This window comes from Struthio camelus, chromosome 8, assembly GCF_040807025.1.
Source record: "Struthio camelus isolate bStrCam1 chromosome 8, bStrCam1.hap1, whole genome shotgun sequence".
NCBI classification, from domain to species: Eukaryota; Metazoa; Chordata; class Aves; order Struthioniformes; family Struthionidae; genus Struthio; species Struthio camelus.
Genome location: NC_090949.1, coordinates 32605154 through 32632014, shown reverse-complemented (window position 1 = coordinate 32632014; position 26861 = coordinate 32605154). Strand labels below are relative to the sequence as shown.

The window sequence follows — 26861 nt, the reverse complement described above, 5'->3', positions numbered from 1 at the left end:
GCGTGTGTCGTGTGGGCTGGGCTGCTCCCTGGGGGATTTCCGTCACCGAGGTCGGTTGGCAGGTAGCGTTCCCGTGTAACACCGGAAAGCCATCCGCTCCGCAGCAGTAGCTACAGCTTTTCATGCAACTGCTTGCTCTGTGATGGTTAGTGCATTATTGCACGCTCCAGGTTCTGGCAATGTTTTCCTACCGTTTTCTTCCTTGCCTTCTCCTGCCCTCAGTCAGCTTTTGCTCAAAAACTAAGTTTTTTGGCTTGGTCCAGCCTCGCAGCTTATATGTTCGTGATGGCTCTGCACTTCCTAGCAGGAAAAACAGCTTTGGTCCCTTTCTGAGCAGCAGAGGCTGGCTGCTTGGAGCAGAAGTTTGAAACTAAACTGTATCACAGTAAAGAAATACTTACTCGCGAGTCCTGAACTTAATTTGAACGGGGATCTGCTGTTTAAACAATTGTTTGAGCCATAAACCAGAAGCCCTTAATTATGGCTCATTATTTTCTGTGGTGAATCTATATACAAACTCGTCAGCATGAGGTCTCCTCTAAAATGCACTAGTTGCGTGTTCAGGCATCATCCAGCCTGAATGTCCCTAATAAAATCAAATGGAGACATGTTCCCAGTGGCCTGGCTGGCTGACCAGGCCGGGAGCCTGCTTGCCCAGGGCAGAGATGTCTTTGCTTTCCCTTGCTTGAGTCAGGCTGTGCCCTATCCCTACGTCTTCCCTAGCTGTTGCCAACTCTTCCCTGTCTCCTGCTATCAGCAGCATTTGCAAAAGAAGAAAGCATTGACTGTGCTTCCCTCTGAGGAGCATGGTACCCAGGGACTGCTGGGTACAGCGATGGGCCCTGGGGAGGCAGTCGCTCTTCTGCAAAACCTGAGAGCGTGGGGCTACAGGCGGCTTGCAGGATTTAAATGTCTAATTGCTCGACTTGTTTCTTTTGAGACTACAAGTGCTGGTTTAGACAGTTGCTAGGAATTTCTTTAAAATCTAGGGATTCAAATGGAGGTGCAAGAATCTATCGGTCAGCTTCTTGGAGAGGCTGGCTCGGCTGAAAAGAGCTGAGCACCAACTGCCCTGTGTTTCCTCCTGGCTGGCCCGCACTCTGCCCCCGGTTTGGGCAGCAGCCAGGCCAGTTGAGGGGACGGGGGGATTGGAAGTGAATGGGAGCTGAGAGTAACACCAGAGCTATTTGGGACACGGACTCTAAACTAATAGGTAAATTTTTGTGAAATAGTTATAATTAAAGTGAATCTTGCAGTAATTTATGGGATGCAAGCGACCCGAGAAGGGGTAGTTCTCTGTTGCTTTCTGCAAATGTCTTTCCATCCCTCCCTTTGTGAAATGTGGTGCTGGCACAAATGGACTGCTGAAGCAGTGAAGCCACTGGCAGCCCGCTGTCAAGCGTGTGGGATAAAACCACAGAAGACAAATCTGTCTTGTGAACTTCAGTCCAGGCATCTGGGGTGGTGCACGTAGTGATGGGAGCTCCCCAAGCAGCACGCGGGTAAGCAGTGTTGCTGGACAGCCCTTGTTTCCGTAAGAATTGGGGCAAAAATATGTCCCTCATAAGTCTGTCCCTTCAGACATCCCCATATGAAGGATTTGAAGAACAAGTTTGGAGGTGGCCTTGTTAGCCAAACCTGGAGCTCCTGCCCCATGTTTGGAGGAGGTCCCTTTGGGATGGTGGCTTACCCAAAATTTCCCATCACCCTCTGGAAGAGAAGTTCTGTGCGTGCGTGGTAGGCATGTCAGGAGGCAATGTCTGGGTCCCACCAGTGTGAGAGCAGGTCCCCTTCCTCCTCTGTCAGCCTTGTCATGCTGGGTATGATGCCTTCAGCTGCAGTACATGTAGCTGCAAAACTGGCCTCCACATACCTTACTGAGCTCAGGTACTTGCACCAACGGCAGCGTGCTGCAGCACAGCTCGTACCCTCCCACGTGCCCTAGTATGTGCTCAGGTTGGTAGGGCCTGTTGGCATGGTGCTGGGGTCTGCTACTTTAGCTGGCACGGGTGAGAGCGGCATTGAAAAGCTAGTGCGGGTAAAAGGATCCATAGTGCTTTTGCAATTCCCAGTGGCACCCACGCCTACCATCGCCTGGATTATTGCACCTTGCTTGGGAGGAACGGTCCAAGCTAGAGCCCTGGATGGTATATAACAGCTGTCATCGCTGCTGCCTGGAATCAGGCGGCCGTATCATTTTCCTTGTGGCACAGATGGTTTTAACACTTTCCTGTTCCTTTTTTCTATAATTAACTCATGTTTGCAAGTGGGAAGACACTTTTTTTCTTTTTGGCAGAACCATCAAAATCTCCTCGACTATATACTTTTTTAAAATCATCATGTGTCTATCCCCAACTGCATTCTGTTGTTTTTACCAGTCTCTTTTATGGCTCCAGTGAAGCGGTGTGGGCTGTCTTCCCCCCACCCCCTCTTAGCTGTTGCCTCGAGGTGAAAACTGTAGTAATTCCATGCGAAGGAGGCCCAGCTTAAAGATGAGAGTTAACGAATCCGGTCAGGGCTGTGGCGGTAAAGGCAATACAAAAGCCGAAGCCTGGGGGAAGATGGAAGAGGCCCTTCCCTGCAATAAGAGCCTTTCGAATCCACCTCCCGCTTTGTGCAGCTTAGCGGGGTGCTGTGCTCATAAAAGCGCCTGGCCTCTGATGTCACTTCCTTGCAGTATCTGGAAAAAGTTTTCCCAGGATGGGAATCGCCTGGCTCCTAGCTCGAGTCATCTTGCCGGTTGCATGCTGAAATAGCGAAGGGGTTGGTTTTCCTCCTGGGGCTTCGTGTCGGACAGAATAACAGGCGGTGGGTTTGGGTCAGTGGAAGGTGGCTTTGCAGTCATTTACGGGGCTGGAGCTTGTGGAGTGAGTCTGGAGACCTGCAGGACGGGATGCCGTGCGCCTGCGGTGTCCTGCCTGCCTTGAGTGGGTGTTCCCCCCCTGCCGAGTTAGGCAGCCCGGCAAATGAAACCAGCAAGGTCTCATGCAAGGAACCTTGCTGAAGGCTCGCATCCCATGACGGAAAAGTCCAGGTCTGTCGCAAGCCTCCTTATGGGCCCTTCGTGTTGCAGAGGCTTGGACGTAACAAATTTAAGGTTTTTTATTTTTTTTTCCTCAAGTATTTTGTATTTAGTGCTCAGTTAGCCAGCGTTCAGAAGTCATTTGGAGAAGATGCTCAGAGAGTCCCTCCGGACACGTGCGCCGACTGTGCCCTCCCAGCAGCGGGCTCCCGTCACGCCAGGACAGACAGCAGAGAAAAATCCAAGAGAATTGAGATTCACCGTTGCAGAAGCTAAAAGCCAGTCGCGGGAGCCAAGCGTTATACAAGCCTTCTGGATGTTACCTTTCCTCCTAGCAGCCTGCCAGCTTTTCTCACTGGCCCTGTTCTGTGCTCCAATCCCCAAACTGCAGATTTGCAGACTCAAAAGTCTTTAGCTGTGCAAGGTCAGATGCAGGCCCAGGCTGGTCCCGGACATGGTGCTGGCAGCAGATTTGAAGGCTGCAGGGCTCTCCGACCGCAGTAGACAAGCCTGGGTTACCGGAGAAGCCTCCCTGGGACGCGCACATCAGGGCTTCTTGAGAGCGAGCATGGCTTTGCAAGTGGTGACCTAAAAAATGGGCCCTGGCACCAGCAGCGCAGCAGTGGGGGGCATGCGCGGTGCATATCTTCAGCTACTCGCCGGGCCGGGCCGCAGCCCTTCCCAGGGTCCTGCGGCAGCCGGGCCGGAGAGGTGTCCGTGTGAGCCCTCTCGGCAAAGCGGGCCCCGGCTATGAACGCAGAGAGCCGAGTAGCGGCTCCTATTTATGGATATCAGGCAGCAGATTGAAAAAAACAAAACAAAACAGAAAACCCCAAGCAGGAAGTTTCCATCAGCAGTTCATGGCCACAACTACTCCCATTCTTATCAAATCGCTGCTTGCTCATGGGTGTAGTTCGGATTCGAGCCAGCACGGTTTGAACATCCTTGCTGCTTTGAGCAGAGCAGTTCAGACAGCGCCTATCCTATAGTCATGCTTATCCCCTCCTTCGTCTAATCATTTTCTATTAATCTGTTGGACTCTTTGCCCACCCGCTCTGTAACCAGGTTTGCTTTAATGCTGTCAGTCTAAACAAGACCTTGCAGTGATACTTAATGCTCTCAAATTGCTCCCTCCCCCTTCTCCTGCTGTCTGAAAGCCTTAAGCTAATTTTTTTTCCCCTCTCAAGACTAGTTTTCCTGCCTCACGTAATAGTTTATCGTTGGGTCAAGGGGCAGGGGTTTGCATGCTGGTTTTATAGGGTACCTTGAGAGTCTGCTTCAAACAGCTGCCAGTTCATAAACGTGGAGTTTGTATTAACATTCTTATTCTGAAGGGGAGAATTTCTCTTAGAAGTGCAATAATTACATTTTGTAGACCTTAAGGAAAGCATAGCTTGAACTTTAGTCTAACCAAACTGTGAGCAGCAGGCAAAAAAGCGATTAATAAAAAATGATGCTGAGCTGCTTGTATCAGAAATCTTCCCGTAGCTTTGTGTGTGGAGCCACGAGGCCCCATGCGTGCAGACACGGCCCTTTGTAGCAGGGTTGCGCCCGTGCTTCTTAAGTTACCAAATACACGAGGGACTTTTTGCCAGGAAAGCCCCGCAACCTGGCTGCATCTGGCACGGGCTGCGTAAAACTTTTCCCAGCGGGGCTGAAGCAATTTAGAAAACTCGCGTTAAGGTAAATAAAACTTTGGGCCTCTTTAGAGCGGCGTTTCCTATTTCATGCAAAGGTGGGGTGAAAAAAAGCGTTGCCTTTTGCCGTTTTTAAACTCTCTGCTGCTGTTTGCTCAGAGCGCGAAGGGCACCTCGGCCGAAAAGCCGAGTGACGAGTTAGCGCCGCGTCTAGTGCTGCAGATGGCATGTTGGGGTGGGAACTTGGCTGGTGCAGGCAAAGTCTTGAAGACTGCAAGATTTTTTTTTTTCTTTCTTTCCCTCTAAAGGGAAAACAAGACGTCCTTGGCTAACAGCAGCTAGGAAAAAAATGTAATTATTTGTCCTCGGTATCCTTGCATTGTGCGTTTTCAGTACATGGACGGGGTTGTGCCGACTCTTTCCTTGTACAGAGTCGTACGATGAATTCCCTCTCCCTTCCACAGATATGCACCTTTTATCCTCCTTCGGAACATACCTTAATAGTTAAAATGCTCTGGAAATTACGCTGTTTTGATTCACCCTCCTCCTCCTGAAAAATCCCGTCCTACCAGTAGCAGAAAATCTGAGCAGCCTCCAAGCTAGATTAGCCCCTGGCTTTTCCCGACTGTGAAGAAAGCCACCAGTTATTGCAAATAGTGCCGAATTACACGGTAGCTTACGTCAGATTTACTCCTCCTGTCCTTCGCTCTAGCTGCTCTATTAATTTTCCAATGCCTCAAGCAATTATTGGACCTGGTAAACAGTATTTTTGGGGCAGCACCCACAAATAACTGTGATAAACAAAATGGTCTATTAAAAAAAAAAACAAGAAGAAAGAGGAATGGGCAGTTACACTTGTCTTGGTTTAAAGTGTATTTTCAGTCCTAACTTTCAGCAGGTCGGTGAGTGAAGTAGGTCCTCTCTCTCTCAGCCCACTGAGGCCCGCTGCCGCAGTAGCCATAGCCAGGTGCCAGGCTGGGCGAGCCCTTCCCCGGTGGCATTTCCCAGCGTGGGCACCTCCGGGGTGCCACCACCGGCCACACTCTATTTTCTGGAGGCTGGTTTGGGATGTGCATGGTTCAAGCTCCATATGGCTCCGAGGGATTAGCCAGTGCTGGTTCGGAGGATTAGACGCGCGCGGAAAGAAGAGGGGAAAGTTGCTGAGCTGCTGGGGGAAACCGGGGGAGAGAAGGAGCCCTGGTGCAGGGACAGGATTGAAGTGCTGCACGAAGGTGTAAGGCGAAGGGCCCGCCAGCTCGAGCAGCTCACCACCTTGCTCTGGGTTTGGATGCCTTCGCTGTTCTTTGCTCTCAAAGGTGGTTGCAAGTGGGGTGCAAAATCTCTTCTTTGCTCTCTGATAGGTGGGAGCTTGAGCTGCATTTAATTGCAGATAGATCAGACTGATTTAAACTCCCCGTGACCTTCTTGTAAAGCAGAGAACATGCAGTGTGCCAAGGAGCTGGATTGAAGTCCCAGCCCGCGGGAGCCAGCTCACCCAGCCCTGCAGGGAAAGTCGCAGGGCTCCTGCAGACAGCTAGAGCCTGAGTGGGTTTTTTTTTTCTCCGCCCTATGAAAAACACTTGTCATCGGACCCCTTGCAGCTGGGCAGATGCACGCAAATGATTTATAGGAACAATGAATACTGGCTTGTTTCTGGGCGGCCTGCACTGAGCTGCCACCCAACTCGAAGCAGAGGGGAGGGCTGCCAACCTTGCAAGCCTCTGACTCCGCATCCTGCCCGGTTTGAGTTTCGGAGGAGCCGGCTGCCAGCGGCGCCACGTGAGCGACGCCCACCCGGCAGGATGTGCTGCACGGGGTGGGATCCCAACCAGCATGCGATGAGCCCAGAGCCAGACTAGCCCCCGAGGGTGACGCTTGCAGGGAAAACCACAAAGAGCATGAAAGGTCCCTTGCTGAGGTGCAGAGGGTTCCTGCCCACCTCTGCCTTCCCCCCGCGGTTTTGTCTTCGGTTCTCTAAACAGCATGGAAAGCATTAGCTCAGGTAACCGGCAGCGGGGCTGGGAGGAGGGGGCTGGGTGCAAGTCAGATACACCAGGAGATATGTTTCCAGAGGGCTTTGACAGATGCACTCTGGCAGGTTTCGCTGCAGCAGTTTAAGGTCTTACTGCTCCCAGCCATCTGCTTTGCCCCTCTGCAACAGGTTATAGTCCCTGTAGCAGAGAGGAGCATGTGCCTGCTCTCGGCTCCCCGTGCGCAAAACCCCGTGTCTCACCTCGAGCTTGCTTTGATGGCTGGTTTCAGCTGAGATGCCAGATTGCAAAGTGAAGCAGCTGTGGAAGAGGGTACGTGTCGCCTGCTGCCGGCTGGTGCCAGGGCAGTAACCCTGCGTGCCGGGGGCGGGCGAACAGGCTGGCGGGGAAGGAGACGCGCTACCGCGTCCCTTTGCGGCAGTTGTCAGAGGCTGTTAGCTGGGGTTGCAGGTGAGGACTGAGGAACCCACGGATTTTCTTCCTGACACTGGATCTCTGCAGCTCTATGTGTGCGCGTTCACGTATTGCGTCTTTGCTCGAGTTCAACGCGTTTCAAAACTGATCTGTTTGCTTAAGATTTAAGCTGTGTCTGCACCGAGAGAGCTTTGCTAGTGAAGAAACACTGAGCTGGTGTCCCGGTAAAGCTCTGCTGCGTAGCGTTCAAATAAAACCCCTTTCCCCAAGGGATGAAACAAGCTACACCGTTACAAGTGTGAGATACGGCACTTAGGAGGTCATGCGTCTTGCATTACAGTGTGACTGAAGCACCGTGCCAGTTCTCGTATAACTAGTGGACTTGGGGAGCTGAAGGAGGGCCGACGTTGCTTCTGCAGGAGACAGATGCAGGGTGGTTGGCAGCTTCATACCTGTGCGGCGTTCGGGTGCTGTGAAATGTTGCATGGAGGGCAAAGTATTTTTTTACTAGTTTTAAAACCTCACCCTGGAACTTGTAGGAATAAACATCCCAAAGCCTGGTTTGAAACAAGGCAGTGCCCTCTTTGCTGGCCTTCCCAGGTGTGTGCTTGTAAGTCCTGAGCTAACGTGGTCTGTCTCGAATAGCTTTGACTTCATCCTGAGGCAGGATGACTTTTCTCTGAGCACATTAGCGAGTGCGTGGCTGGATTGACAAATCCAGGCAGTTCTCCGCTTGGACACACCAGCGTTTCTGATGAGCCTGTCTGAGGCTACTGTCAAGCAGTCGCTGAGACCACGAGCAAGACGTGTGCTCTCCTTCTCAGAAGAGCGATCCCCTACGAAGCTGGAGATCAGAGAAACCTTCGGGCACTGTGCAGGGGATTGTTTGGGTTTCCGTTGTACTTGATGTGCCCAGTGATTCACAGCTGAGTAAGAAAAGAAGATTCTCTGCCTGGAGGTACCGCTCAGATCTGGATCTTGTACGTGATATTAAATGTTTGCTGTAGGGGCTGGCCCCTGCTTAGAAGAGGAGCCATGCTTCCCTCCCTGCCTCCATCGCACGTGGTCCGATGCATGCCCACTCCCCCTTTTGTAGCAATAAAAAGTGTTTTTATTTTCTCCCTGGCAGTACTGAAAACCTCATAAGAGGATACCAAGGTACACGTGTCGTATTTGATCTCTGCCTGTTGTCCTGAGCCGGTACTACTAAGTTCTTCTGTCACATGGCTTCAAAATTGGAAAAGGAGGTTTCAGGAATCCTTTAAGCTCACCTTTCATGGAAAGCTTGGGATTTCTTGAGCTTCCCCAGACTCCCTCAGCGAAGGCTTTCCTCCTACTGCCCCAGTGTTACTGTCATGTCTCTCCTGAAGGCTTGCCAAGGGCTAGCCCACGGCCGGCCAGCTCTCGAAGCGCGACCATGGAGTCCCAAAGGATTTCCAAGCCAACCTTTGAGGTGCCACGGCCTCGCGACGAGAGCGTTTGCAGAAGCCTTCAGCATATTGTAACGCGGGAGACCCCCAACAGAAAGCCTCGGCTGCGCTGGGATGAAGCGGTGAGGAACAGGGCCCCCATGGGATCACGCCCCGTTTTGTGGCTCGCCTTTGCTGGCCCTCTTTCCTGAGCCCACGACCGCCAGCTGGCCCCCTGCATCTGAGCCTCACCGCCGGCTCGGGGCGTTTTGCTCTCCCGGGGGCAGAAAGGCAAACGCGAGCCCCGCAGGAGCCTCCTCCCGACGGGGAGCTCGGCCGTGCCCTGGCCCTTGCACGCCGAGGATAGGTGGCCGGCCCTGCTAGCCCTTCTCTGCGCGAGGTGTCTAGAAATGTTGCGCTGCTCCTTCCCCGTAGGAGCCGAGCACCCGTGGGCTCTTTGGCCTGCCCTACGGCCTTGGGCTTTGCTTTCACAGCGGCACCTGTTGGTCACGAGCAACAGCTAAGCCCAACGCCTCTGAAGCCCCGACATCCTTACCTTCCTGCCCAGCCAGCTGGATTTTGGGGGGAGACATAGACTTTAATTCAGCCAGTACTTTCTGGCAAGCCCGTTTTGTCAGCGCATGCTGGCATTCAGTAGTTGGGTGACGGGGAGGAAAAAAAGCACGCAGCGGTAATTTGCTACCGAATACAGCCGTCTTCCGAAACGCGCAGCAAGTCTGTCGCTCGCGGTTAATTTTAGGGCTACGGCAGACGCGCGGTGGCGAATGGCCGTTCGACGCGCCGCTCCCCCAGCGGTGCGCGGCCGCCCCGCGCTTCCCCTGCCCGCGGCTCCGCTGCTGCCGGGCAAAGTCCGGCGGCTTTGTTCCCCTCCGGCTCCGTCGACGGTTTATACGAGGCGCTGGACTTTGCACGGGCGCAGCCGAGGCCGAGGGTAAAGGCTTTCCTTCGGCCAGCGCTCGGCTGCGGGAGACGGGCGCCTCGGTCAGCGGGGCAGTGCCAGACCCCGTCGAGAGCAGGAACACGTTAAATTGCTACCGCCTTTTTTTTTTTTTAAGTCAAATTAAAGTCTTTTGTTTGGTTGATTTGGTTTGTGGGGTTTTTTTTTTTAAGGTCAGCTGCCGTCTCTGCCCCAGTTGAAGGCAATTCTTGCCCTCCGTTGGCATATTTAAGACTTATCAGTAACATTGCATAGAACGTGCTACAAAGCCGCTTGCTAAAAATGGTAATTTTTTGTTAACCTGCCGCTTTGTTGCAAGAGGGGAGGGATTTGATTTATTTATTTATTTTTTTTAAGGGCCCTTTTGTGAAAAATTTACTCTTCACAGATCAGTAGGCAAGTCAATTACGGGCCTTTCTGAACGGCCGCTCCGCAGCCCGGGCGCGAGGGGCTGCGACGTGGGGACGCCGGAGGAGAAGTGTCGCCCCTTCTATAGGTACACAAAGCCCATTTGAATATCTGTGAAAGGTTACAGCAGCGCTTGAAAAGGTTTTCGTATTGTTGCCCGAAGATGGTGGCCACCGAGCCGTCAGCTTTTTGTCCAAGTGAAACGGGCATCTTGTCAGGGCCGGGCAGATGGCGTTCACCTGCTCCGGACGAGCTCGCTCGCCGTTGCCTTTGGTGTGGCGGAATAATAACAGACAGCTGCTAGCAGGAGAATAGGCTTAAGCAAATGTGATATTTTGGCATTCAAACGCTTGGAAGCGCGCGACAAGAATGGGAGAACGTCCGCGGTATTTGCATTCATTTCCGCTCGTTCCCCGTGGCAGGAGATAATACGCAGAGTCGGGACGTTCGCGGGGGCCCGTTTGCGAGCGGAGGTGCCCGCGTCCTTCCAGAGCGCGGCCCTGGCGCCGCTGCCTCTGCCGCTGTTTTTCCTCCGCGCTTTCGCGGCTGCGATCCCAACCCCTCGGTGCCTGCCAGGGACCTGCTGGCAAAGGCGGTACGTGGTGAAAAACCCAGGCCGGGGCGGTTGCGTGGAAGCACGTGCTCGCGTCCGTGGTGTAAGCCTCTCGCTTTCCTGCCCGCTTCCTCCCTCCTGAAGCGGCCGACTTCCAGAACGATGCGAATGGCCGTTTTCCACGGAGGGCACCTTGTTTCCCACTCAACCACCGAGGCAGACTCCTTGGCGTAACCGCCTAACGCCTGGGGTTTTAGCTAGAGGTCCTCGAGATTTGGCTAAGGGTTGGTCACCAGGCCCCTCTGGCTTGCCGTTCCCTGCGTGAAGCAGTGGCTTATGCTATACAATCAGTTGATGTTTGCTTAAGATATCGTTGCAAACAGTGACTGTAACTTTATTGATAAGGGCAGCTAGTTGAAATAGGGAATTGCAAAAAATAAAAAAACATTTTTTTACATGTGCCTGTTTTTAACGTGAAATCACGCCTGTGTTTTGGATGCTTTCAAGGCACTATGTGGCGTGCTGTCTACTTATGTGATTGGCAATAGCCTCATTAGTTGTTAGTAAACCCTTTGAACAAGTGAAAACTATGTTTTTAAATGCATGTATAGCAATGGTGTGGTGTTTTTAGAAAGCTATGGTTTTTTTTCCTTTTAAATTAGATTACCAATTTAAATCTAGCTTTTCTTATAATCCTTTCCAAAATTTACTTGGCAATTTCAAACTATAACAAGGCAGAAAAAACAGAAGCAGTGATTTGTATAGGCACTGCAAAACAGAAGTCTATCTGCCAAAGCCAACAACTTCCTGATTAAAAAAAAAAAATAGAATTAAAGCCGTATTGCATGCTTTCAGTTTATTAGCGTTTACGTAGCGTCAGAGCTGCACGGCACCTAACAAACAGGATATGGTCCCTGTCTTGAAGGGCTTACAATCAAAAACATGTCTTTGAAGTAACCTGCCCCGAAGTCTTGCTCTTTGCCCCGAACGGTTCTGAAAATTGCGACTGTGTGATGGAAGAGGGAGGCATTTGTCTGCTTTCACATACCCTAACATGGATGGTTTTTAAAAAAAAGGTCTTCAGCAGAGGAGCTGTTTCACGTCACCGCCTTGGACAATTGCTTGAATTTGGCACGGCGGGTGACACCTTGGCAAGGGGCTGGTGACACACAGACGCGGTTGTTGTTTAAGGTGTGCTTGGGCTTCCTGCAGCTTTTTCAGCTTGTTGCGACGGTCCGTGCGCGCTTGCCTCTCCGTCGCACCCTCAGATAGGGCTCCCGAGCCTCGACCGACCCCCCTTGCATTTTGAGGCGGCTTCTGCTTGTTCCGTTTCTGCTATTGCTCCGAGCATCCCTCCTTCCTCCGCAAACGCCTGCGAGCGGGTAGCGGCCGTCTTCCCCAGCGCGCTCGGTTTGCATGATCTCCTCGCCGCCGCCTTTCGGGACTCTGGTGCCTGTTGCATCGCCTGGTTACCCGCCCGGTCCCCCCACCGGCAGACGGACGAGCCCTGCCAGTCGCGCTCCGCTGGCAGCCTGTGCCCCAGAGCCTCGCTTACCCAGCCGCGCAGCTTGCCTTGCGTTACCGCCGCGGCAGCGCACTCCACGCTGGCGTCGGCTGGTTCTCCAGGCGGGCGCGGGAAGAGGGGTTCCCGGGGGTCCGCTGGTGGGCTCGCGGTGGGGCGGCCTGCCTGGGCTCCTGTTTCAGCTGCGCCTGTTGTCCTGCAGCGGACGGGGCCGAGGCAAAGCCCCAGCAGGGATGGTTGGAAGGGAGGTAGATGAAGAGCGGCGCCGGGGACCGACCAGAACCAGGGCGGTGGGATGGCGGAGAAGCAGCAGGTTGTTAGCCGGGTTTTTTCCGTCTCGTTAGCCACGGCGTGGGGAGGAGGCTTGGCTGCAAGGGCCCGGGGAGCGAAGGTGCTCCGCCAAACGTTGGGAGCTTGCGGCTCGTCCTTAGAGAGAACGGCAATAGCAGCTGGTCTACGGGAAGAGCCATCCCCACCCTGTGCCCCGGGGTTGAGGGAGAAAGCGGGGTGCAAAATTTCCCCAGTGCTCTTCACAACCTGACCGGTGGCACCAACACAAACTTCAGGGTGCGGGGAGAGGGCAGGGGTAGTTATTGGAGGCCCCCCAGCTGCCCTTGTAACCGGGGACCTTCATCTTCCAGGGGAGTTGAGGGGGAGCCGTCCGCACCGTATGGCAGACGTGGGGCCGAGTCAGCACGTGGTCCTCCCGGGGTTAGTTTGGGCATCGCCGAGAAGGCGGAGCGCCTCCCCGCCCCGCCACGGCTCATCAGTGAATTTCCTTTTTTTGGAGAGATGGTATTTTTCCTTAATTTGGGCTTTTCAAAGGTAGGTAAATAAGAGAACTTGATTTGGAGAGCTCCTCGCTCAAACGCGGCTTTCAAGGCGAACATGAAGGGAGATGAAACACAAGTACATGTGCGTGTCCAGACGGGAAGTGTGCTGACGAGCATGTGGCTGAGTGACCCCTCGTAATTATAACATGACGGTAGCGGCACATGAAGTGCGAAGCGTAGCAGGGAGTAAACACCCATCTGCTTTAACTCTCGCAACTTTGCAGAAAACTCTGGCAAATTACCTCTCCGGGTGGCTTTGTTTAGTGGTGGGTTTTTTTTTTCCTTTTGTTTTAAAAAATCTGAAAATTATCTGTAAGCTTTCTGTACTGGCTCGTGTAGGTACATAAGAAACAAGTCCAGAGGGAGCCGCTAAGTGTCTGGTATAAGGGAAGGAAAACAAATCGTTTCCTCCTCTTAGCAGTGCGAAAGTTATACGCGTGCACGCGGGCAGGGTGTGGAAGGAGAAGCGGCGCTGCCTTGATTGTCGTGCGACAGAGAAGTCGATAAAACCGAACATTACGTGGTGAGAGATGAACGGTAGATTAATAGTTCTAAGCAATTGCATTATCTAATGAAAATTTTATATAATTATTTTATATAACTTTTTTGGCAGGTGGACCCTTAAATGGATGGTATTGATTGCTGGAAAAGAGCCTGGCATGTCTGCTGCTGGAATTATTAGAGGAGAATTTATAGTAATTAATACCTGTGTATTTACATCATTTTCCAGGCTGCTAATTGTGTGAAATCCATTTGAGCTGTTTGGCAGTGCTGGAGAGTTCATAAACTTTTTTTAATGTTTAGATTGGAAGTTGATTTTGTGCTGAGGTGTTGGGACTTTGCGAAGATGCCTGTAACTCCTAAGCCGCCGGCTGAGGAAAGGGCGGCCGCGTTCCCGCACGACGTGCGGCTCTGGCGAGGCTGGCCCGCAGCTCCTGGACCCTCCTTTCGTTGCACCTTCCCTGACGTCCTTCACGTTTGCAAGAAGCTGATTCGGGGGGGACGGAAGGGAGAGGGGAGCTGAATTTTTTTAAATCTCTTCAGATGCCTTTAGCAGAGCCTGTACGTGAGGCAGGAATGGTATTGTCTTTAAAAAGACGCTGTGCATGCTTCAAAACAGAGGTGCGTTAAGGCGGCTTCAGATGGCTATCCCCAGGTTTACTTACAAGATGAATCGCTGACAATTTTTAGTGCAGCCCGCTCTGCGGGCGGGTGGCAGTCCGTCAGTCTGGCCTGGGTCGGGAGCTGTACGCTCACCTCTTGCCCTTGACAAATGACTTTGGAAGAAGACTGCCAAAACGCGGAGGATTTTTAGGAGAAGGGCTCTCCGGCTGCACCCAAGGGCACTTGGGACCTCTGGGATGCTCCCGCCCAACCCACGGGCTCCATAGATAGCTCCCCGGCTGGTTAATATAGGACAAGAGGCCTGGAGGGCTTGTGGGTTTTTTGGTCCGTAAGATGGGGTAACTTCAAATTGCAAGCGTGTTTTGTTACGTGCAAGCAAGTACTCTAATGTGCCTGACTTTCTACTTCTGCCCCAGACTGCCATGGGGAACGCAGATGTTTATTCCCAGAATTTCGAGGGAAAAGTCTGCGCGCAGGGATTAAAACAAGGAGTTGCTGTGAAGCTTTTCAATAAGGACATTGAAAATACCTTCTTGCACCACCTTTCTGGCCTGTACCAAATCCAGAATTGCAGGAGACCAAAGCAGCTTAACCCTTGCGTTGAATTTTCCAGTTGACCAGCCGTCGGCCCGGCGGGGTCGGCACGTGCGTGTGCGTACGTGAAGGCGCAGCGTTGCTTTCTCCAGTTTAACATCCGATTCTCCGTCAGATAGCTCTCATCTCTAAACAGCTCTCAGAGTTAGAGGAAGTACTAGTTTTTCAAACACTTAGTTGTCAGTAATTACTAGTAAGCCTTTACTTAACTTCCAAGGAGTTTTCCTGTGTAGCCCTTCGGTATACACACTTGCATGCAAAATCAAGCCTATTCTTGTTTAGTCTGTCTTACACCTTTCGTTTTTATCCTGCCCCCACTGCCACCTTTTTTTTTCCCTCCCCCTTTAATTTGGTTGCTGTGAAATTTTGCAGCACTGCCAAGTTATTTCCTTGGGATATATTTAGATAAAGCAAGATCAGCAGAGAGTGATGTGTGTTTGCGTAAGGATGTTTGTAAATGTTAGCAGTAACACTGTCAGGATTGTGGAGCAGATGTCCGTGAGATGCTACCAAGATCCTTATTTACAAACTTGTAAATGACTGAAGGGGTTTCCTTCCCGGGGATAAGGGGGCCGCCTACTTAAGAGATTAAAATCCTATTGTTTTGTGACTGAAGCTGCTCTGGTGGAGCTGCTGTCTCAGATTATCCTTTACAAGGGGAAAAAGCTCTGTATGGGTTGAAACACCATTGAACTGTTTTGCCTTTTTTTTAAAGCTCAGGCTTCAGATGTGAAAATAATGGCATTGGGTTTTGTTTCCTTTTTTTTTTTTCCCCCCTCCTTTTTTGGGAGTGGGGGGGAAGTCACCCGGTGTGCTCTGCTCGTTCCTGGCTGAGCCGTAAGCTGCTGCTTTTGTTTCCCAAAAGGAGGTTTGCTTGGTGTGTGGCTCTTGGTGCATTTTAAGCAATCACAAAAGTCTTGTATATATTACAAGTATAATTAAGTTAAACTTGTATTCACCAAAAAGCATCCCTTGCAGCAAAATTCGGTGTCTCAAGGGAGTGATATTAATGGCATTTGGGTAGTGTCTGATTATACTGCAACAATCTCTTTTGAATCTGTTTCTTCTACCAATGCACAAAGCTTTATCCCAGCCTATTTTTACCTTCTATCATCCTAAAGTAAAGGAAACCCAGTTTGTCTCCTGGAACCTCGAGCCCAGTGGCTTGCAGTGGAGAAAACATCGGCCTCCAGTTCTCTGCTGAGGTTGTTCTGCAAAGTATCCCAGCTTGCTCTTCTTCCGGAGTTCGGTGGCCGTAGGTATGATGTGCTCTGAAAATAACGCTAGAGTCGTGCCATTAGCGAATGGTTAGTTTGTTTGGAATTAAGACAGCAAGCCTGTTCTTGGAAAAAGTTCTTCCACCATTTTTTCTCCCATCTCTCCTCTTTGTAGAGTAGAAGACTTGGTCTTGAACCCGTTTGAATCAATACAATGCCAAATAGAAAGGGAGGTTTATTTTCGAACTGTCAGGGATTAGCTGGAGCTGCCTAGGCAGGCAACAGTGACCTGCGCGCACCGCTGAAGTCGCTACTGTCTTGCGCGTTCTCTTAATTTGAGAACGTAACCGCGGTCTGCATGGGCTGATGCAGTTAGAGTAAAGCTAGCAGTATTTAAAACTTGTGCGGGAATTAGCGGCAGTTAGGTAAAACGGAAGGCGCGTGCTGGTGCGCACACAAAACCGCCCCTGGGTTGGAAGATCCCTTTGTAACCGAGGAGTTTTCTTCTGAAGGTGAAGCTGGCTTCAGCTTGGAGGTTTGTTGAGACAGAAAGTTGCAGGTGACTTGTGTAACCGTTGTTTTTACTGTCGTTTGCAGCTTGATTGTTAAGTGCTCTTCCAAGGAGGCAGCAACCTGTTATGAATCCTTACAGTTGCAAGGTATTAGCACTATGTAAGAAGCAGTAAAACAGCATTACTATTTAATACGGAGACTCTTTCCAGGGAGGTTGGTACTTCATTCACAAAGGGCTCTTCTATCTTTCCCCTGTTGCTTCTCACGCCACCTCCCCGTGGGGACTTTTGACGGTGTCGGCACGATGTGAATATGAAAAACAGCAGAGAAAGCTTTCAGATGACGTGATTTTCAGACATCGGGCAGGCTGCGAGGTGCTGCAGCAGGCGACGTGTACCTGCTGGGAGTGGTGCTCCTACCCTGCGCGTGGACGTGAACGTGGGGGCAGAGCTGCCGCGAACGCGCCGCAGCGCTGGACAAGTCGTGGCAGCTTCAGGCCAGCGAGGGTACGCTGCCGGGTGGCAGGCTTGATTTTTTTTTTTTTTTTTTTTTTTTTGCACTGATGCAACACAGATGCTACCACCAACCCAAAGATGGGACTAATGCAGAAAATCATCTGATGTTTAGATCTGTATGAAGCGGTCAACATACTGTCGTCCTCTGACGTTAATCAGATTACTGTGAGGTGTGGGAGTGTTCTATTATTAAATTTAAAACCTCGCTATATAAGATGAAGGCAGCTTTAATGAGATGAAAAGGCTTAACTGGAGTCCAATTAAATTCAGTATTACCTGTTTACGCTGGCTGCTTAAGTCCTGACCCATGCGCTGATTTCTTTCTCGTGCTCCGAACCCTGTGCTGTAGGCAAAGAAAGTAAAAGAAAATAAAGAGCTCGTCAGTGTCCTGACCATCTCTGAATACTTGTGCTGGAGATGGGAACTCGTGCCGGGTGCCCCAGGACCGGGTTTTAAAAACGGCACCTCAAGACTATGCATGTAAAGTGACTACCAACTTGTCAAACACTGGTTCCTCACTTAGAGTAACTTCTGGGTAACGGCAGCCGAGCAGCGGCCGTCCCCCGGCGCTCTGTGCTGCTCCCTCGCTCCTCTGGCTGCGCGGTGGGAGATGCGTTTGAAACCCTCCGCTCTGCTCTTCCAGCCCTGGTGTTAAAGGGCTGCAGAGCACGAATTTTAGGGCAAGTGACTACTCAAGGTCTCCGGCGTGAATCAGTCAGGCAAGCCTGGCTCTCCCCGTTCTGCAGAGCGTGCCGGGGGAAAGGCTGGCGGCAGGGAGCCCCAGGGGAAGCGGGAGCAGCCGGGAGAGGGGTCCAGCAGCCTTCCTCTAATAGCCAGGCTGGTTTCCGTGATGAAATGCGTTAACTTCATTAAACTCCCTTCACGGTCCGTGGGACGCGGAGATGCCAGGTCGGGGGAGGGAAGGAGGGGAAGGGATGCTGCCGTGGTCTGGGAGCGCATTTCCCGTTGCAAGAAGAGGAGAGGCAATCGGAGCGGGAGGGAGGTGAGTCTGCACGCCCTTCGGGGTCCTGGCATGCACTGATGGGATGGTGGTACGAGAAGCGGACGGAGAGGAAAGGGAGAAGAAACATAAGAAACATCCTGAGCAAAAGAGTAAATGCTCAGTCAGCCTCTTTTTTTTTTTCTTTTCTTTTTCTTCTTTTCTTTCCCCTTAAGGTCTCCTCTCGGTGCTGTTAAGATCCTTGCTCCTCCCTGTCTTGTTCCCCCCGGCCCATCTGCCAGGTTGCGCAGCGAGGCCAGAACCGCCTGTTCCCGGGATGCTTCCCACCAAGGGGAAGTGGTCCAACAAGGGGCAAAGACCAGTCGGCTACTGGGTCTTGCATCCTGTCGCTGGGATTCGCTGTCCCAAGGGAGCTTGGGTCCCGTTTCTACAGAAATGGGCTGGAGAGGCAAGGATCCTGCTGCTGAGAGCCTCCCGTGGTGGAGAGACTCATCTGTGGTGGGGTACCCAAGGCTCTGGGGGTTTTGTACCCCTCTGCTGGCTGTCAGCATCCTGTTACCAGTGTTTTGAGGTTTTAAAAAAAATACATATGTGTGTGTTTTCAGTGAAAAACAGCCCCTGGATGTCAGGGTAAGCTCTGCACTCACCAAAGCGAGTTGGCTGTGTGCACAACCCGAAACTGCAGCACCCTAAACATATAGTGGAGGAGTCGGCTCAAATTTAACGTAGAATAAATATTGCTGATTCAAACTGGGACCTATTGGACCTATGTCCTGCTGGGAGAGGGGAGCGCTCGGGATATCGGCGAGGCGGCCTGGCCTGGCGGGAGCCTTGCGGATCTGTGCAGGGATTGAGAGCAGACGGTGAGGAGCTCCTGCTGATTGCTCTTGCTGAAAGGAGATGTATGCTCCAGAAAATACAGGGAGCTCTTGGTCTGCAGTGCTCTCAGGCCACCTTCACACTAGTCTTCAGTAAGCAAGCTCCGCAGGACGGCCCTAAATTTGTCCAGGCGAGAGCTGAAGGTGATGAAAATGAATTAGTGTGTTATGCAGAGGGTGAACAGTGGCTTGTATTGAAACCGTGCATCAGGAGAGTCGTAGCTCACCAGCTTTCCAACTTTGGCTGTTGAGTGCCTTCTCAGGGATGGTTTCTTTTTGGCAGGTATTTATTTTCTCTATGAAATAACCAATTACCGAAGTGACATGACACTGATGTGGGCTGGGCTGCGACTTTCTGGGGCTATCTTAAGCTACCTAAACACTGGAAGGCTTATCTCTGGGGTTGTCAGAAGCCACAATAGACCCTTCTGCAGATACAAGCTGAGGTGTGCGGAGGTTGAACTACCTAACTGAAGATTACAAGACAAGTGTGAGCGGGGCTAGAAGGGAACCAGACGGCGCAGCTGAGCCAGCATCCTTACCCACAGGGCAGCCATCCCGTCCGTGGAGCAAGGCTCATCTCCGCGGCGCGTCTGCGATGCACCCAGGTGCGCGTTGCCGCTGCCTGTGCGATTGCATGCCGACGTGACGCGTCCCCAGCTGCCGCGCACCGAGTTGTTCCCGAGGGCCACCAGGCAGCGCGCGGGGGCTGGACCAATTCCTCCTGCCTTGCTCCGTGTAGATGGGTCCTCGGATGTTGCTCTTGGGGGCGAACGGCTCGGGAGGGAGCCCTGGCGCTCTGAAGCGGGGAGCTTTGGCAGCTCGGGCGTCTGCTTCAGGGTGAAGCTGCAGCAAAGCAAAAACAAACCAACCAACCAACCAACCACCAAAAAGCCACTGTTTTTCAACAACTGTTAGCTGTGCGTATCTGCATATCTGCTGGCTCCGGTGACGCAGCTACGCTTCTCCCTGCACCTCTCGGGACCGCAGCAGGCGAAGGAGGACGGCGGCTTTCGGGCAGGGAGCCGCCGGTGCTCGGGGTGGAGGGCGATCGCGTGTGACAGGGCAGGATTCGGCCCGCGAAACTCTGCTAAGTCTTGCTGGTGACTCATGGAAAGATACAAAACAGGTCTCAGGTTGAATTTGCCGTTATTTAGGAGGGGCAAAGAGAGGGTGGCAGGAAATCACTGTTGGCCGTCAACAGGGAGGGAGTCACCAGGGCCACCTTTTTCTTTCCTCTTACCAAATTTTCAAATCTAGCCAAGATTTCACCTCTGCCTGCGGTTAAAGAAAAAAAGAAAAAGGCAGATCCACAGAATTTAAGCAGAGCCTCCCCCAGTTGTATTTCTGGGGAGACTTGCTTGCTTTCGGAGCGTTCAAATGAGTTTGAGTCGACGACGTGGAGGGAGTTTCGGGTCTGTTCTGCAGCAGACAGAGGCGGCCCAGCGTGGCCTCCATCCGCATCATTAACGGCGTCAAAAAAAAAAAAAAAAAAAGCCCCGGAGCGGTGACGGGGGCCGGTGACGTGAGCAGCAGGACGCATACCATGCCGAGCCCTTTCCTCTGCGAGCGCTCCCCCCCGTCGCCGGCTTGCCAACAACAACACGCGAGGAGAGGTTTCCCCGCGCGCCGGCCCTGGCTCCCCGGGGCGAAGGGAAAAGCACCACCCGGCGTGTTTTTGGGCTCCCGGGGCGAGAGCGGCGCTCCCGCGGAAAGGCTGCCCTCCCGCCGGGGTCGGTCCTGGTGGGACGCGCTGCCCTTGGCCGGCATCCAGCGCGGAGGGCTGTCCTATAAGCGCAGGCAAATCGTTTCCCTAGCTAACGTGGCCGGGGCAAGCGAACTGCTGTTCGTCTTGCACGTAGCCGGTCCCGCCTGTGCGCGCGTAAACCGCGGCACCGGCGAGCTGTGAGACGAAGGAGCGGGACGGCGCTCCGTGCGCCGCCTGCCCCAGCTGCCCCCCTCCCCAAAAGGCCGGGGAGGCTCGTGCCGCTCCGGAGGCGGGCGAGCGAGGTTCAGTTGCACCGCTGCGCTGCGCAGGTGTCTCTTCCCTTCCGCTCTTGAACGCGGCTAATACTGCTGAGCAACGCGGTTTCTTCTTAAGGATTAGGTTAAGAAAATAAGACTGTTTTAATAGCCCTTTTACATCCCAGATAGATTTTAGTTGAAGAAGCGAGATTTAAAACCTCGTGCCCTGCAGCGTCGTATCCGCGCGCTGATGCACGTGGATTTCCCACGTTGCATGCGATTACGCTCCCGTTTAGGTAAAGCCGCTTCCTCTCGCGGCTTCCTACGTTATTGGAGGAGATGCGCGGCTCCGGCACGCGGGCAGGAGCGGCGTGACGTTCGAGGGCTGCCCGGGGATGCCGCGGCAGCGGGGACGTACCGGGCGCCGATTGCAAGGGCCGGGCTGCGCCGCGGCCGCGCGCCTCTCCGCGCGAGCGAGGCGTTGGCGGGCGGCCGTTGGGCCGAAGGCTTTCGCCTGGCCGAGGCTCAGCTGGGGCGTCCCGCGGCTCAGGCGCTCGTGCGGTCGTGCGCGCGTTGCCCTCCCGGCTCTGCCGCCGGCGGCTGAGGGCGGCCCCGCGGGCGGGCGCGATCATTAGTTTTTGGCAGCGGTGACAGCCTGAGCGGCTTCCTCGCGCGCTGGAAGGCTGGTGTTTAGTACCGCAGCTTTCCCTGCTGCTGTGCTCTTCCAGTTAGCGGGGTTTCTGGCAACACAGCCAAACGGCACATCTTTTTTCCTGCCCTTTTTTTTTTTTCCCCCTCCCCTTTAACCTAACGTCAGTAGGCCTGCATGAGCGGACTCCTACAGATAATTTAAGTATCCAGCTCCTAGCTGTGTTGTTTTGTCCAATTTCTATTGCATTCTGACCTACATCATTCTTTATTTGCAAAGCTATACTTGCAGGCAGCAGTAATAAATCAATTAATGACTCTGATGAATCGTTTAATGGCTGACAAAATAACACTACAGTCAACAGCTTGGATCTCTACAGCAGTACCAGAAGACGCTGGTTGACTCAGGGTAGGGAGACGAAACAGAGACTGTTAGCTCAATTAGTGCAATTAGTGTGCGATTTAAAGGCTTAGACGGCATCTGCTGGCGTACCAAGTTGGTGTGTTAACCGAGTGTCTACGTTTGGAAGTGAGATGCGCTGATCCAGATTGTCATGATTCTACTTGCTCGCTTCCACTAAAAAAAGAAAAAAAAATCCAATGTATGTGGGAAAGCTATATATATTTCCCATATATATATTTATACACACATGCACACACACACATATATATGCACCCCAAGAATTGCATTTTGTTTCCAGCACAGAACAAATTTACCATCTAATAAAATGCAAATGAGCACGCATACTGGCTGTGCAATAGCTGTACACAACTAGCCCCCCTCTAAGGAGGTGAATTATCTAATTCCCGCTCAATGCCAGTTTATTCAGTTTATTATCGAATGCCAGTAATAAACCCAGCCCAGGAGCACGGAGGGATTTGAACAATCCTAGGAATCGCTGAATGATTTCAGGAACTGGATCCGTGACCTTTTCTCTTATTCTTCAAGGTACCGTTTCTGGAAATCGCTGGACGTGCTGTCATCTGGCGTGGGTTCCGTGTTGCCACTGGAACAAAAATGAATTTTGCATGGAAATCGGGAGCCTTATTTAGCTAAATAAGCAGCTGACTTCCTCCCTCCCTCCCCGCTCTTGTTGCGCTGCCCTGGTGGGAAGTGGTTTGCGGGCGGCGCGCCCTGCCCGGGTGCTCAGCGCCTCCCGAGCCCGTGCCCTCGGCGCGCACCGGCTCCGCTCTCCGCGGTCACTCTGGGTTTCAGCAGCAGCACTGGCTGTGAATAAGTTACTGTGACCAGCGAGGTTTTACCACCCAGAAGTGACTGTCAACGTGCATGTAACGAGATGTGATTTGCCTAATTCTGCACGTTTATTGGGGTTGGCAAAGAGCTTTTAACGTAACTAGACAGATAAAAACAGCATGTGATTATAGTGCGCTAATGAACGTGGTGGCACAAAAGGCTTCCCGGTCTTGCACTGCGCAAACACCGCTGCGTTACCTGCTGTGCCCCGGGCACCACCTCTGCCTCGCTAGTCTGTCATGTCCTGCGGTAGCAGATATTCCCCGGCGTGGCACAAGGGTAAGGAAGCGCCTTCCGGGGAGCTGCTTTCCCAGCTTGAACAAAGCATACGGCACAGCTGAGCTGTCGGACGTTACTTCCCGTCCTCCTTGGCTCTGTCCGCCCGTGCCAAACACGGGCTGCGCGGGTTCCCCGCCGCAACGCGCCTCCCTCCCGAAAGCAGCGCCCGGCGCAGAGCCGCGCTCGGGGCGCTGCCAGCGATGGCCGGGGGCGGTCGGAGGGGATGATCGCGGTTGCCCGCCGGATCCTGCTTCCCGCGGTTCGTCCCTCCCTGGCGGAGCCCCTCGCCGCCCGCTCCCGGGGCGATGGGCGGCCCCTAGGTGGGACCGAGCCGGCCTCCGTTGGCAGCGGCGGCTGTTTTGCCACTTCCTTTTGCCCTTTTCAAAACCTCACCCACTTTCTCCCGGGAGGGCTTTGCCTTCTCTCGGGCTACTGAATAATAAAATAAGTCTGTGTAAACAGCCAGGGTGACGCCAGGCGAGCGAGACGCGCCGCCCTCGCTGCGGCGGGGCCAGGGGTCTGCCGAGGGCCCGCTCCCGGCACCGTCCCCGCCGAGCGCTGCCGGGGCTGCAGAGAAACACCGCCGCCTCCCGCTGCCCGGGGCTTATTTTTAGGCTCTTAAATATTTGCCCTGCCTTTTAGCAACGTTGGCAGCTGTTAAAGGCGCTCAGCAAATCGCCTCCAGCGGCAGAACGTACCCCGCGGTCCCGAAGGATCTCTGTCAGGTGGTTTCTGCCCAGGAGCCTGGCCCGTTCCCGGCCATCGCGTGGGGCCGCGCGCCCGTGCTGCGTGTCTCCTCCAGGAGATCTTCCCCGGAGCGCGCAGCACCACCAGCTTTCCTGGCACGTTGTTTTCTTGCAAGTCGTAGCTTCTCACCTCCTAAGCGGCTCTTTAGTCTGCTCTCTGCTTTTCCCACCACGCCTGGAGGCCTCCGCCAAGCTCAGAGAAGTTCATAGCAAGAGTTTCTCCACCAAAGAGCCCACAGGCAAAATAAACCCGATGGGTGCAGCTGGGGGAGGGAAGAAGGCCTGCTTTTCTGGGAACTCGTGCTGGAAGGCTCTCCAGGTTGGGGCGAAGGCTCTCTGGGTTGGGCGCCATCCTCTTCCTCGTCCCACAGCCCTCCCAGACGCGAGCCTCGGTGGGAGGCAGCACCTTGGCAGAGGAGCCTGACCCTGGCCAAGCCGGCTTTTGGCCATCGCACAGGGCTGGTGCGCGGCAAAGACTCGCCGCCGTCGTGGCGGTCCGAGTTTGTTACCCATGCGCACCCGGCGTCGCTTCGGCGCGTCTTCCACTGAGCGTTTGCCCGTGTGAAGTGGTTTCCTACAACCGCGGTGGCGCATCTGTCGTTTCTCCGAGGCGAAAGGTACCTTGGCGCTTACCTCAGCGGTGGCGATGGGGAGGAGAATGAAACGAAATAAAATGTCGTTTTGCAGCCTTGTAAATCATTCATCAAGGACTGACCAATTTGGCTCCCATCCTACAGTATGCTCAGGGCACTCGTGGGTTTTTAATTATTGAATTCTGCCAAGTGCCACATGTGCAAGGAACTTTAAATATGCGTTTACACTGCAAACGCATAGGTGAGGTAGGGGGTGTTTATCGTGGAAAAATATTCTGTGGTTTTGTGGAAAAATGTGCATTTGCTTAAAGATTTTCTTTGGCTGCCTTGCTCGCCTTGCTCTCCTTCCTCTCCTGTTGCCGAGGGAAGGGGGTGCGCAGCGTGCTTCGGTTCAACACAAAGGCATAAAAGCTGTAGCCGTGTATCAGACTGAGCCTGCTTTTGCAGCCAGAGTGGGGTGAGCTAGCGCCTCCTTTTTGGCCACCGAACGGGGCAGTTTTGTTGCCCGTGTGTGCTGAACACACCGTGCTAATGTTGGTCTGAATTTCAAGTTACCTTCCTTGCACAGTGTCAAACCGCACTTCCAACACCTTTGCTAATCACGGCGTAGTTCTCCCGCAGCGTATTCGGGCCCTGGAATACCCAGATACGCGAGTGGCATTATTCCAAGCTGGTTTGGGATCTGTTTCGCTTTGGGAGATTCCCCAGCAAGGGATTATGGTGTGCTGGAAATCTCTTGAAACCATAAAATATCACCTTGGCAGCTTTATTGCAATGCTTGCCTTCTTTGGAGGGAAGCATTTTGCGTGATAGAGGGTTTAATAAAGGAAATTCTAAATGGACTTGCTGCAGTTTGGGGCTTGGTCTTATATATTTTTGCATTAGGAACATTCATCTGCTTTGCAGAGAAACTGCAATATGTTCATGGCCTTGGATTAAGATTTGGTTTTACTTTTATAGCTGACCCACTTGGGGGGATGGAGGGAGGGGGAGAATTGGGTTCACTCCCTCTTCTTTCTATTTTTGCTGCTGTCTGATGTATAAAAAGAGCCTGGAATGGGTAGGCTTATTTTTGCTGCCAGGACTTTTTTTATTAACTGTAAAAACACTCAGATCTGGTCTCTGCTGTTTATCTGGAGAACTCTGCTTCTGAAGCCTCGTTCTCGCAGCCCGTCGGTGGGCTGCAGGCGTGGGAAAGCTGCAGCAAGCCGAGCTCCTCTCTAGCGGGGTGGACGCGGGAGGGCTTTGGGCTGGCGATGGCCAGGGCCAGGATGGCTCCCTGGCTGCGAGTCTCTCCCTTCAAGATGCTGCCAACCGGCTTGGTTGCCCGGCTTCCCAGGGGGACAAGATCTGACTTGGAAATGGCAGAAGGGAGGGAAGGTGGGTGAGGAGAAAACCCCATTGAGATGAACACAAGGCTTTGTCCAGGGCTTAGCTTTGCTGGTGGTGAAGGCTTCCCCAAGGGCAGCGGGACTGGGGCCTCATGGCCGCAGGGGAGCCCATCGTGCTCAAATGGGCTGGTGGCCGCGGGAGGCAGAGTCCTTGCCCCAAGGAGCGGGATGCATGGGCAGCTGGAGAGCTCGGGGACAGACCAGGTGTAGCACAGGAGCCCTTGATGCCTGCTCCAGAGCCAGCCAGAGCTTAGGCTGCCCCGAGTGAGGAATACCCTTCTTTCAGCTTATTGCGTTAATGGGCTCTTCTTGGAGAATTAGCCTGTGCCGTCGCCTCCATCGCTCACGGGTCGGGGACGATGGGCCAAAGTGGTAGCTTGCAGCACGTGGTCCCATCTCTCCGTCCTGAAGCCCCCACGTGGGTGCTCTCCCTGCCGAAAAGCGCAACGGAGGGAAAAAGGCACCGCGTGACCCCGAGGGAGGCGTGTGACAGCGGTTACCGTAGCACAGACCTCGGCTCGTAGTGCTTTCTGGTCTAGAAGGCAATGTTCCCAACCAAATTTTGGGATCACCTTTTTGGCAAAGCTTAGGAACATAATCCTTCGTTTCCCGGGCTGGTCAAGAGTTGACATACGGGCTTATCTTGTCTGCCCGCATCTTGCTCCCTTCTGGTTGTCACCCTGTAAATTAGGGTACGGGGTTGGGATTTGCCCAGCTGCTGTTTCGGGTGGGCATCGCCCCGTAGGCAGGTTTGCAGCGGGATCAGGATACGCCCAGCTTTGGGTCTAAAACCAAGTCCGAAGCAGAATCGCAGGGACCCAGTATACTTGTGGGATTTCTTTTGCGGAGGTGGTTGGTGCGAGCGGAGGAAAGGGCGCAGCTTCTGTTACGTGACCTCAGGTGCCGAAGTTCATCACAAAACACGCGGGAGAGGGGAGGGAGCAGTCGTTTAGTGGTGGGTCTAACTTAAACCCAATTAAGGCTCTCTTTAGAGCTGCCCTGGAAACGTAGGCTTGTTTGTCTATAGGTAAATGAAAGTGCAACTCCTTGGAGGTTTTTGGGTTTTTTTTTTCCATTGTATCGCTTCAAGAGCAGCAGCATTATTCCTAACCCAGAAGGGACATTTTGTCAGCAGCAGCGTTTAGAAGACGGGTTTTTTTTTTCCCCCCTGGGTAGGAGACTTACATAATGCTGGTTCTTTCTCAGGGCTGCAGCTGCCAATTACGCTAAGGAGCAGGCTGGTTCAGTGCGTGCCGCTGTTCTTTTGACACCGGCAGAAATCTGCCAAATTCAAATTAAGATCTGAAGTTTCCTTGCGCAGGTGAAAGGCCGGAGCAGAACGGCTCAGCAGTCGAGAGCGAGCGTTCGTTTGTCTGGTCGTGCAGCTGCTTACGGTTACCTCCCGCGGTTACAGAAACGGCCGGTTCACCCAGC

General features: G+C 53.1%; 1 protein-coding gene across 7 annotated transcripts in view; it reads left to right on the top strand.

The window, feature by feature from the left end:
- Positions 1-26861, top strand: part of SSBP3 (single stranded DNA binding protein 3) — a 104832-nt gene that overhangs the window by 47459 nt on the left and 30512 nt on the right. For 2 of the 7 annotated variants that reach the window (XM_068953220.1, XM_068953218.1), the window contains exon 1: positions 22542-22697. The exons of the other annotated variants lie outside the window; for them this stretch is intronic. In XM_068953220.1, coding sequence (XP_068809321.1) covers positions 22557-22697 — 141 coding nt within the window. In that variant the 5' untranslated portion in view covers positions 22542-22556. Of the gene's footprint in view, positions 1-22541; positions 22698-26861 lie in introns of those variants that run through there. 7 annotated transcript variants of the gene reach the window in all.